General features: G+C 44.5%; 1 protein-coding gene across 1 annotated transcript; it reads left to right on the top strand.

Moving 5' to 3' along the window:
- The first annotated feature begins 5,464 nt into the window (after window positions 1-5,464).
- On the top strand, window positions 5,465-6,989 carry LOC111080906 (odorant receptor 67d). Its single transcript, XM_022376755.2, has 3 exons — window positions 5,465-6,412; window positions 6,479-6,668; window positions 6,731-6,989. Exons 1-3 carry the CDS (start codon window positions 5,652-5,654, stop codon window positions 6,950-6,952), a joined length of 1,173 nt encoding a protein of 390 aa, XP_022232447.2. The 5' UTR covers window positions 5,465-5,651; the 3' UTR covers window positions 6,953-6,989.
- The last annotated feature ends 5,137 nt before the right edge of the window (window positions 6,990-12,126 follow it).

Consider the following 12,126-nt stretch of genomic DNA (forward strand, 5'->3'; position numbering starts at 1 on the left):
GCAACAAAATGCTGGCACAGCACCACATGAGGGTACAGGGGTTGGGGAGAGTGCTGGGTGGAGGGGTTGGACACCCTAACCGCCGTGGCCCGGTAGGTAAAGAAAAAATTAATTTGCATACCCAATATTCAACGGATTTGCTGGCTGTCGCTGTCTGCCTGTCTGTCCGTTTGTCTGTCTGTCCGTCGGTTACCCAATCCACTGTCCGTTTGAGAAATTCTCTTTTTATAATATATATGTGGCCGCATACCCTATGAAGGGGCATTGTCATGTGAATATGGAACCTTTTGAGGGCATTTAGTTTGGAGTAGTATCCGTGGATTTTCGATTTTTGGTGTCCGTCTGCCTTTAACTAGTTTCTAGGGCCAATTTTTACAACATTTCCAACTCATAGTTGCATCTTTCAGGTGTCAGTAATGTGAAAATTAGCTTTTTTAATACGGGTCCACTATTTTCCTCTATATAATAGCCATTAAAACTGTTTAAAATTTAAAAAAATTAATAGAAAATATCCAAAAAAATCATTTAGAGTATTCCCCAAGTCGTCTCTCGTAGCTGCACTTCCTCGCTTATTTTCCAGCGTTTTTTTTGTCGCTGCTATAGCCACTTGTTAGTGGAATTGTATGCTGTCAGAGTAGAGAACGACCCGCGTATGCGTTTGAAATTTTCCTGTAGTTTCGGTGCAATATGTTCGGGCAGGCAGCTCACTTTGCATGCCACACACAAAAAAAAAACAGAAGGAAGAAGGAAGGCGAGGCGAGGCGAGGCGAGGAATATAAAAAATGAATATACAAAAATCGGGCGACAGGACAACCCGCAGCCAAAGCGCCAGCCCAGAATTGTTGCAGCAGATTTTGTATGGCTGCATATTGTTTTGTAATTTACGCGATGATTTATTACACTTGGGCACTGGTTTCAGGGACTCAGGGACTGGTATGGGGAGAGCTCTTTAAACAGCTTTAAGGCTCAAATATATATAAGTATATCTATGTCAGTGCATTCAAGGACTATTGTTAGAGAGGGGGGTGGGGTGGGGAGGAACAATGACAAACAAAGCATCATTATCAAAACAGCAACAATTGACACTTTCGATAGAAGCCAGCCAAATCACTTGATATGTAATGCTTTTCTGGTCTGGTCTGGTCTGGCCCATAAATAAATCACACTGCAGCAGCCAGCAGCAGCAGCCAGCAGCCAGCATAATCCATTGTAAAGTGTCGAAAAACTGCAATTGAAATGCAAATCAATGCAAATCGATACTTGAATCATCATCGGTCGCAGCAACAACAGAAACAACAGCAACGGCCGCATGAATGATTCATGCAACGCACGCGAGCATCATTCAAATGCAAATTTCCAAATGCAAAATGCAAAATTATCCGAAATGCAAAAATCACACTGGAGGGGTGCAGGGAGGCCGCTCCCGCTGTGTGATTGCAACAATCAAATCCAAATAAATGCACCGCAACACACAATGCAGCAGCAATGCCAAAAACTGCAACAAAGCCAACAAAAATAAACAAAACAAGGCAAACAACAATGCAGCAAAGGGAAAAACATCAACAAGAAGCAGGAGCAGGAGCAGGGGCAGGAAAAGTGCTTGCGGATTTTCGCACTTCCGGTTAACTGTTGCTAATTTGATTAGAGACCCACCAAGGGGCAGCGCAGGGCTGGGCAGGGCAGAGGCGTGGCTCGGCTCTCTCTCTGCAGCGGTGCAAGCGAAAAGGCCATAAAAATATCTAGCTCTGGCTCTGCCTCTGGCTGTGGTGGTGCTGCCAACTTATGCAAATTATCTCATGTGATTTATGCCCTGAAATTTGCTTAAAACATAAAAAAGAAAGAGCGAGCGAGAGAGCAGGCAGTAGCCACAAACTTTTAGCTGCTTTGTGGGAGGGTTTTGTCTGCCGTAAATTGAATTTTTTTCCAAATAGTTTTGTAAATCGTTTCACACGCGATGCGATGAGGCTGCCGCTGCCTCTGCTGCTGCTGCTCTTTTGTGGCTTTGTTTTTCGCATATTGAAATCTTTAGATCTGTACAATCCTTGCCATAAGCGTTTCAATCATATCCTGTCATGTTCCCATCAGGAAACGGGTTCTTGTGCTTTTGAGTAAACCCTTTCTATCCCATCCCATCCCTTCACATACACACATATGTACATATATTATTCCATTGTCATGCTAATTGGCCAGGCAGACAGGGGCAAAGGTTTTTCTCTCAGGATATCCCCCCAGGTAGGAGTCTCTGAGCTGTCCATGAGCTTAGTTCGTCTTAAATGCTTGCCGTGTGAAGTTCTTTTTCGCTGGGATAACGAGCAATCAGTAATGGGTAGCATCACCCACCCAATAAGCCACAGAATTACGTGAAAATATCCCCCATCCAGCAGGACATTCCCTGCCCCTCGCTTTGACGGCCAAACATTAACACGGCCTCTGACGCAATTTAACACCAATTACAATATCCGTTACATCTAATTATTGTTGAGCGGCCGCCCAAGACGTTCACTGAATTAAAGGAAAACAGAGGGCAAGAACAAACAAACCAAAACAAAAAAAAAAACAGACACAGGACATGGGTGGCGCCATTTGTGGTTGCCAGGACATTAACAATGGCAACTCCCAGTGCCGGGGCCCAACATCCCAGCAGCAAATGGCGGCCATAAAACAACAGAGAACAGAACCCCGTGAACCAACCATGAAATATGAGAAGCAAGGAAGCAAAAACGTAAGAAAACATCCGTGTGGGTGGCTCTAGGGGGGAGGGTGGGAACATTTCTTAATTTCCAACAATTTACGCTGAAAGCTTTCTACGCTCAAATGACGTCGACCAGGACCAGGACCAGGACTAGCACCAGGAAAAGAAAAGTCTGGGCCAAGGCGACGCAACGCGACGCGACGCGACGATGATGATCTAACGCCATTATTTTCCGGGCAAACGACAGGCAGTTGTTAATGGGGCTTACCACTTAAGCGCGACGGCATAAAATAAACATGCTCCACCCCTAGCCACTACCCCGCTACCCCGCTACCCACTGGGCATCCTTCTGCATGCTTCTGGGCCGTGTCCTGCCTGCTGGCGGATGTCCTGTGCTGGCAAATTAATTAACATGGCGTGCGTTTGCTTCCAGCGCATTTCCCAGAGCTCTCTCTCTCTCTCTCTGTTTTCTTTTGGTCCTTGTTTTTCTTGTCTTTTGGCGGTGCTTTATTTTTCCTTTTTTTTTTTGTTTTTTTTTGTTGTTTTGCTCTGGCTTAATTGTGGACCATCGTCTGGCGAGTGTCCTTCAGGGCAGAGGGTGGACATCCCGCGGCAGTTTAACAATTAAGAAACGTTTAAAGTTCGCTGAATTTTGGGGCGCGGCTTCCCTTTTTGATTACGCAGCAGCGGCAGCGGGCAGCCGGCAGCAGGCAGCCGGCAGGAAGGAGCCCCATTCCGGGCAGGACATTGAGCATACGCGGCACGTTGCCTACATCCGTTTGACACCTTTTGTGGCACAGGAAATGAGCTGGGCTGTACGTGACTTGTTTTCGTTGTGCCATCTCGCCATCCTCCTCCTTCTTCGACTGCAAATTGGATCTCCAGATCTCCACTAAGGAAAACATTTGGTGGCAGAACGGGGTATGCCAACGGCGTCTTTAAGTTGACCCGAAGCCGTGTGGCACAGTGTCCTGTGTCCCGTGTCCCGTGTTCTGTGTCCTGTGTTCTGTGTCCCGTGTTCTGTGTCCTGTTTAAAATTCCGAATTTGTGCACTCGCTCAATTTCCTTCCATTGCAAAGCCCAGATGTAATTACCTCTGCCAAAGTTCGTGGCCAAAGATTTGACATGAATTTCTCGTGCCACCGGGAATAATTAGTGTCCATTCAATGGGACACGGCTGCGGCCCGGCTACGTGCCAAACACAACGCCCTGCGGCAAGGACGAACGCTCCTTGGAGTGTCGAAATCCCCCCCCTGCCAAACCCCCTTGGCATAATTGCAATTAAAATGTTCGCCTGGCACTTCTCTCTTTTGCTACGGCGCGAAGCGGCGCGGATGAGAAGTGCAAACACTTTGAGGCAATTGCCGTGAACAGAAATAATAACAGCAGGAAGAAGATTGTGCAAATTAAAATATAATTAGAGACAAACAAGCGTCCTTTCTGGACTGGCGAAAGGACTCGGCCATAGATGGTGGCGCCGCCTAGTGTTTGGCGGCCGCATAACATTTACTTTACGCACTTTCCTTCCTTCCTTCCTTCCACTGGAATGAAGTTTTGTTGTTGTTGGCTTGCCTGGAAATTAGCGTGCGGACAGCCCAGCCCACCTTCTCGCTCTCTCTCTCTCTCTCACTCGCTCTCTATGTGCCACCGCGGCCTTCAGTCAGAGGGAGAGGGCTGCATAGGGGATGAAAGAAAGAGAGAGAGAGAGCGGGCCACCTGGAAAACTAACGAGCAAGTAATTTTGTGGGCCAAGCTAATGCCATGTAGCCGTGCTCCTGTCCCCTGTCCCTGGTCCTGTCCGGGGGCTCCTTGGCAGCGTCTTTAAATGTTGCCTTGGCTACTTTAAGCCGCCGTTTTTACTTGGCTGCCTCCTTACGCCAGTTGGAGGCGGGGTGGCTCTGGCTCTGGCTGTGTCTCAGGGGTAGGCCTGTGAGGGTCGTTTTCTTTTTTTTTTTGCTTTTTCTTTTTTGTGTTCACAGGCCACACCTTCCTTCAGGGGTGGGCTTTTACTTTTGTTTGCCTGGATTTTCGATCGAAAAAAAAAATGCGTACAAAAATAAACGTACACAAAAAAAAAAAAAACCGAAAAAATTCGAAATAAAATAAAATAAAATAAAGGCCTTGCCGAATGTGGATGAAAATTTCTGGCTGCAGAATCTGCTTTATGAAATGTCAAAAACTTCAAAGCGAAAATGCAAGGAAAATGAGAAAATATTCACTTGAGTGCGTTTTTCTTTCCTTTTTTTTTTTTTTTTGGATGTTTTGGGCTTATTGTTCGTGATGTTGTTGCTGTTGCTGCTGCCGCTGCTGTTGCTGTTTGAACTGTTGTTGATAGCCTTTATTAGTTGTTGGCCCAAAGCTTAGGCGCTTACACAACGCTTTTCTCCCCCCCGCCATCCCACTTCAGGCACTGTCACTCCACTCCACTCGCCCCCTGGGCACTTCCTGCTTCGTGCTCCGAAATTTCCGCGCTAAGGACACGAACACAAGGACTCCAACAAGCTGCCCCGTGCGCTCTGTAAATAGATATACATTTTTGTCTGCCTCTCTGTCTCTGCCAGTCCGCTTTTCTCGTTTGCATTCTTTGTTTTTCATTCGTTTTAAGGATTTTTTTTTTATTAAAAAATTTTATATTAAATCAATTGCGTGGAGATTTTCTGCTCCTTTGGGGGGAGGCGGGGTTGATGTGTCAGATGTGTTCATGCATAAAGTTTTTTAAAAGGCAGGAGGGGTTGGATGGGCTGAGGCATGCCAATTAATCGATAAATCGATTGCTTAGCTAATTGTCTTTATTAAGTTGTCAATAGTTTGACATAAACTGTCATAAATGAAGGCCTATAAAAGGCGGTTGCTGCAGGGAAAAAGTGCCATAATCCGCCCAGAACTCTGATGGATAAAAGAGCAAAGTAAATCCCTCTAGTGATAGCTCTTTAGATACAAGATACCAAGAAACATTGTCATGTCGGAGGGACCCGTTGAACGCTTCTGCAAGATCAATCGCACCATCCGTTTCTGTGTGGGAATCTGCGGCAACGATATCATTCCCGAGGACTATCGCATGTGGTGGCTCACCTACTTCGTGATTGGAGCCATCTTCTTCTTCTTTGGCTGCACGGTATACACGGTATATGTGGGCGTCGTGCTGGAGGGCGATCTCACCGTAATACTGCAGGCCTTCGCCATGGTTGGATCAGCCGTGCAGGGACTCACCAAGCTGCTGGTCACCATCAGAATGGCCGCTGTGGTGCGGCACATCGAGAGCAGGTACGAGGCCATCTACAGGGAGTACGGACAGCGGGGCGGCGACTACAGCAGATGCCTGGAGAGGCGCATCAAGACCACGTGGCACATGCTGATGGCCTTCATGTGGGTGTACATCCTGTTGGTGGGCGGCCTGATCGCCTATCCGTTCTTCTATCTGATTTTCTACAACAAGAAAATGCTCGTAATGCAGTTCCGGGTGCCGTTGATCGATGAGAGCACGGATGGGGGCTATCTGGTGCTCATTTCGATGCACGTGATGCTCCTGGCCTTTGGGGGATTTGGCAACTTTGGCGGCGACATGTACCTGTTCCTGTTCATCGCCAATGTGCCCGCGCTCAAGGATATATTCAATGCCAAGCTGAAGGACTTCAATGCGGTGGCTGTGCAGCGGTCGGACTACCAAAAGATGCGAATACTCCTCTGGGATCTGCTCGCCTGGCATCAGCAGTATGTGAGGTGGGTCTTGTGGGTACCACTCCCCCTCTCCAACAACTTTCAGCTCCCCGTTCTCTTTTTTTTTAGTATTCTACGTGCCACGGAACGCACCTACAGAATCGTTTTGTTTGTCCAGCTGTCCACCACTTGCGTGAGCATTCTCTGCACTATATCCTGCATCTTCATTGGCGCCTGGCCCGCAGCGCCCATCTATCTGGTGTACTCCTTCATAGTCATGTACACCTTCTGTGGTCTGGGCACCATTGTCGAGAATTCGGTGAGCTCAGCTCAGCTCAGTCGCTTTTACTTGCTTAAGTTCAAGCTTAATTCTGTTTGCAGAACGAGGATTTCTGCACGGAGATCTACGCCAACTGTTTGTGGTACGAGCTGCCCGTCAAGGAGCAAAAGTTGATCATTTTCATGTTGGCCAAGTCACAGCACGAGATCTCCCTCACCGCCGCCGATGTAATGCCGCTGTCCATGAACACGGCCCTGCAGCTGACCAAAGGAATCTACAGCTTCAGCATGATGCTGATCACGTATTTGGGCTATGAGAAATAAGAGAGATTCAAGGGCGGGGTTTAGTGGAGATTATTTAGTAGGGATATTAGATTATATTATTATTATTATATTATATTATTTTATATTATAATCACCTTAAATCCTTTGGAAATTTAATATTTTCTCCGGTAATAAATTATTTTATGCAAACTTCATTATTTTTTTATTATTATTTATTATTTTTATTAGCGAAACCATGCCGGATAGATAAAAGCGTTGAAGCAGCAGTGAGTGAGCGGCTGCATATTATATTATATTATATTATATTATATTATATTATATTATATTATATTATATTATATTATATTATATTATATTATATTATATTATATTATATTTTATTTTATTATAATCACCTTAAATCCTTTGGAAATTTAATATTTTCTGTGGTAATAAATTATTTTATGCAAAATTAATTATTTTTTTATTACTTTTTTATTATTTTATTATTGTTTATTATTTTTATCATTTCATTCAAACACTTTTAAATATTCCATTGCTGGAATATTGATGGAAGCTTGATTGAAAGTTCAGCAGAGTAGAAAGTGAAGCAATTGCAGAGTTTCTGCATATTATATTATATTAAATTATATTATATTATTATTATTATTAATTTAATTTAATATTTTCTCTGGTAATAAATTATTTTATGCAAATTTAATTATTTTTTATTACTTTTTTTATTATTTTTTTATTAATATTATTTTAGTTATTTATTATTATTATTTCTTTGAAACTCTTTAAAATATTGCATTGCAGGAATATTGATTGAAAGCTTGATTGAAAGTTCAGCAGAGTAGAAAGTGAAGAAATTGCAGAGTTCCTGCGGATACCCGAGGCAGTTATACGCTTCCACCCACAAAGCGTTGCCTGCCACATGCTTTTCAGCCACTGCAACACCATCCATAGCCTCCCTCCCTTGTACCACCCATAAGGAACGAGCAGGAACATCCGTGGCAAAAGCTGCTGATTAATTTTTGCTTTTTGTCTAATGAACTTCTCAGCAAGAATTTAATAAACAGGCCGCGCTTTATGGCACCACAAAAAGTAAAATGATGGCTCCTCCTGCCGCCGAGTCTATGAATGATGGGATAGTAAAAAAATAAAATAAAGAAAGAGCAGTCGCAGTCGTAGGAGCTGTAGCACAGAGCCCCCGCAAGTAAATGAGGCAAAAAGTATGAAAAAGCATCGCTGGTAAGTTATAAAAATTGTCTTTTAATGCCGCACAAATCCAGCAGATTGCCACGTAGTGCTAATAAAATAAAGTTATGTCCGTGCGGGATGGGTGGGGAGGTGGGTTGTGTCGCATAAAGAACAAAAAGAAAAACCTCTCGCGCGCACACCGCTGAAACGCACTGGAAATTCCACCGAAATAGTGTCTTTCCCCACACCCCACAGCCTCCTTCCCCTACTGCTGCTGTGTATTCATCTCCTAAGAATCCGCACACAAAAAAATGGCGTTGAAAATTGAGTGCGCGGGCGCAGGATCATGGCCGGAGCAGGCCGGGTTGGGCAGGAGGGGGAGGTCGGTAAACGCATCATTAATCAAATGTCCGAGGCGTAAGCACCGTTATTCATCATTGCTTATGGATAAGGTGCCTCCACCACCACCACCCCCAAACACCCAGCCTGCACCCACCAACCTCTTGAATCCTGTCAAGAAAGTCGGCATGAGTCGCCATATTCGTTGAATGTTTGCCCAGCAGAGTGAAGGACTTGCTTGAAGGACTTTTGGCTTTTGGGGCTTGGCATATAATGGCACACGGGGACCAGGCAATGCTGGATCTATGTGGCTGTACTTACGTATTGAAATCTATGTTCGCCGTTTGTTCGGAGCTGAAAAAGAAAAGGGAAACGAATTATTATATGGAAATATTTTTGGTAATTTCTAAACACAAAAGGAGGAGTTTCCAAGCAGATTGCTGGGATAATATGCAAGGATCTGCAGCAGCTCTTGCAGTATAAATTATGATAAGTAATTGCAGTGCAATCAAAATTCGTTGTAGACCCAAAACAAAATAAGGCACCATTTTTTTCTGAAATTTCTGTACAGTTTTTAAACTTTTGGCTAACCCCCACACACACACACACGTGTCTCAGGTCCAAGAAAATCCACAACAACAAAAAAATAAACTCTAGAGTAGGTTTTACTTTCGCCCAGCCACCCACTCCGCCCACAGCCTACTCTCACCCTCTCTATTCTACTCCATATATTACTGTACATTTCTCTATTTGCTCCCTCTCTCTAATCACTTTCTCCAGCCACCCTAATGGCGCATATCAATTTGGCTCAGCCACGTGCTGATGATTTCTTTCCTTTCGCTTTCGCATTTTTTTTTTTTTTGTATTTTTGTATTTATTTATTTTTTGGGAAGAAAATGTGTGGGTTTATTTTTCTGAAGAGCTCTGGTAGTGCATATTTTTGCGGCCTGAAAGTGCGCGGGATAGCAGGAGGACATCATAAATCAGCGGCTTACATTGCACAGAATCATCAAACAGGCGACAACTTTTAGCGGGCAAGCAGCATCAGCAGCAGGAACAGCAACAGCAGGAATAGCAGGATAAGCAGCAGAAGCTGTACACAGGAACTGCTAATGGAGTTTCTACATTAGAGATTGTTTCCCATTGACTGGATTTCTGGTTTTTATCGCAGCTTCAACATCGAAATGCTGCTCTAACACCCCTTCAAGTGTCAGTTACATATTGTCGGAGACAACAAAACGCTTTTCCATCAGCCAAAGGGCCAGGGAAAAAAAAACAGGGAAAGAACAAAAAAAAAACATTGTAGAAAAAAAAGGTTAGAAAGGAGAAAATTTGCATACGCAGCAGCGGCAACAGCGGCAACAGCGGCAACATCGGCAACAGCGGCAGCAATAGCAGGAGTATCGGCAGCTGGAACAGGATGCGGATGCGTCCTTTTTTTGCTGCTGTTGTTGTGGTTGTCTGTCCAGGAAGTGTGCACATTGAAAGGTTTTCATTTTTTCATTTCATTCTTTCCTCTTTTGGTGGAAAAAATCATTGTAGTCAAAGCAAAAAATTGTTGTCTATTAATTGGCCAAAAAGCTAGAACTCAAAGAGAGTTCGCCTCGTGACTCGACAGCTGCCCGTACCACCCCAGGCAACAGCAAAAAAAAAACTCCCAAATTAAATAGAAATTATATGCAAATTCAAATTGAGTTTTGTCCATTAACCCCTTGACTCGGCCTTTGGGCCGCCGTGGAAAATCATATTCGGTTACACTTTCGAGTCCTGTTTCTCTCTTTCCTGATTCACATCACGTCGACGTGTTTAAGTACGCATCATTTGCTGTTTTGCTTGTAATTTAATTGGTTTGGCTCTGGGCAACCAACACACACAGGTACAGCACTCCTGCCACGTATCCCCCCTCCTGCACAGTGGCTCAACTAATTTATGCCAGCCCTACATCCTTCCTACTGCCGTCCACAAAGGGTTGAGGTGGAGGCCACTCTGCGAGACGTTTTTCCACTTCCTTTGGCACGTTGCACGTGCAACGCCGTCGAGGAGTTGCCTTATTAATTATTATTCTAATTAATAAGACGCAGATGATGATGATGCCGGCAGGGCACAGAAAAAAAAGGATGCCTTGTCCTGGCAATTTGCATATGAGTGACACAACAGGACATTTGCTTCCTGTCACGCAGGCCCCCGAGGAGGACACAAAAGACGCGACACTGACGCTAGAGGCACGTTCTCCCTTCCTCTCTCTCTCGCTCTCTCTCTCCCTCTCTCACTCGTTCCATCTTCTCAACGGAAAGAAATCTCATGCATAATGCAATTGAAAAAAAGGCCCGTGAGAAACTCCCAGGCTGAAAATTATAGTACCCGAGCTGAGGATCCTCTTACGGGCAGCTGTTTGACAGTATGTTTTTTTCTTTCTTTCCTACGAAAAGTATTCAATGTATATTGCAGGCAGCATCAACAGGTTTTGCTCTGCCATCAATTTGGCATCAATCAACGCCCAGACAATTTGCCAAAATGCTCAAACTATTATCCTTCCCTGTCAAACACTTCCAAACACTCCCTGCCAATCCGATCAACCCCCTATCGATTTGCCATACTCGTCGTTTCTGCCAAAAATTGCCAGAGTCAAATGTCAAAGCAATTAAGTCGCAAAATCGAATCGATTTTCAGGGGCTCATTGTCAGGCGACGATTCTTTTTCTTTCTCCCTCTCCCTCTCCCTCTTTCCTCTTTCCCCTTTTGTCACTGCTGCATTATCACTGTCATGTTTGCTAATTTCTTTTGTTGTTTGCCGAGCTGTTTGCCATTTCACTTTCACCTTTCGCCTTTCATCCTTTGTGTGCCAATCGGCGAGGGTTGAGCTGGCGGTTGAGGTTGAGCCAGCCTTCTGGTCCTGGCCAAAAAGTGTGCCAATTTCTGCCTTCTAATTATGAGGTGAAGTTATGACAGCAGCAGGACTAAGCCACACTCACGCGCTCTCTGCTAATGACTGATGACTCTTGATTGAAGGGGCAGCCGGGAGGGGGTAGAAAGAAAGGCAAACAATTATTTGAAAATTTCTTTCATTTCATTTCATTTGTTGTATTTGTTGTTGTTGTTGTTATTGTACCGTTGCCAGGGAATCTCGGTTAAGCCTGGAGACCAGCGCGCCTTTGTTTTTTGCATAAAAACAATTTTCTTTATGGCAAACAAAATCCACACAAAAATAAAACGTGGGCTTCAGAGAGGCTCAGCGAAATTGGTTTTTAAAAAAATATTTCACATTTCAATCTACCCCCACACACACCCACGCACACACTTTTCCCTCTGTTCGCATCTCTCCTTCAAACTTATAATAAAAAGGCACAGTCCTGCTGCCACAATCTCCTGTATTCCCCGGCAGCATTCCTCCTTTGGGTGGCCACAACAGTTGGCCAGGCACCGCACATTGTTGGCTTTTTTACTGTCCCCACAAATAACAATCAAAATGTACCCCCACATCTGGCGTTGCCTCTGTGTGCCGTGCTGCCCTGGGGAGGCTAGGATCTCCCGCAGGACTGTGGAAATTACAGGTGCCTAATGCAAATTTGTGTGGCATTTTTCTTACTTTTCGTTGGATAGAAAAAAGTAATATTCATTTCGATCCATCTCCTCGTTTTGCAGCATTTGCAGAAATTATTCGTACATACACATATTTCTGCACGGTTCCGTCTG

This window comes from Drosophila obscura, unplaced genomic scaffold (assembly GCF_018151105.1).
Source record: "Drosophila obscura isolate BZ-5 IFL unplaced genomic scaffold, ASM1815110v1 contig_181, whole genome shotgun sequence".
NCBI lineage: Eukaryota > Metazoa > Arthropoda > Insecta > Diptera > Drosophilidae > Drosophila > Drosophila obscura.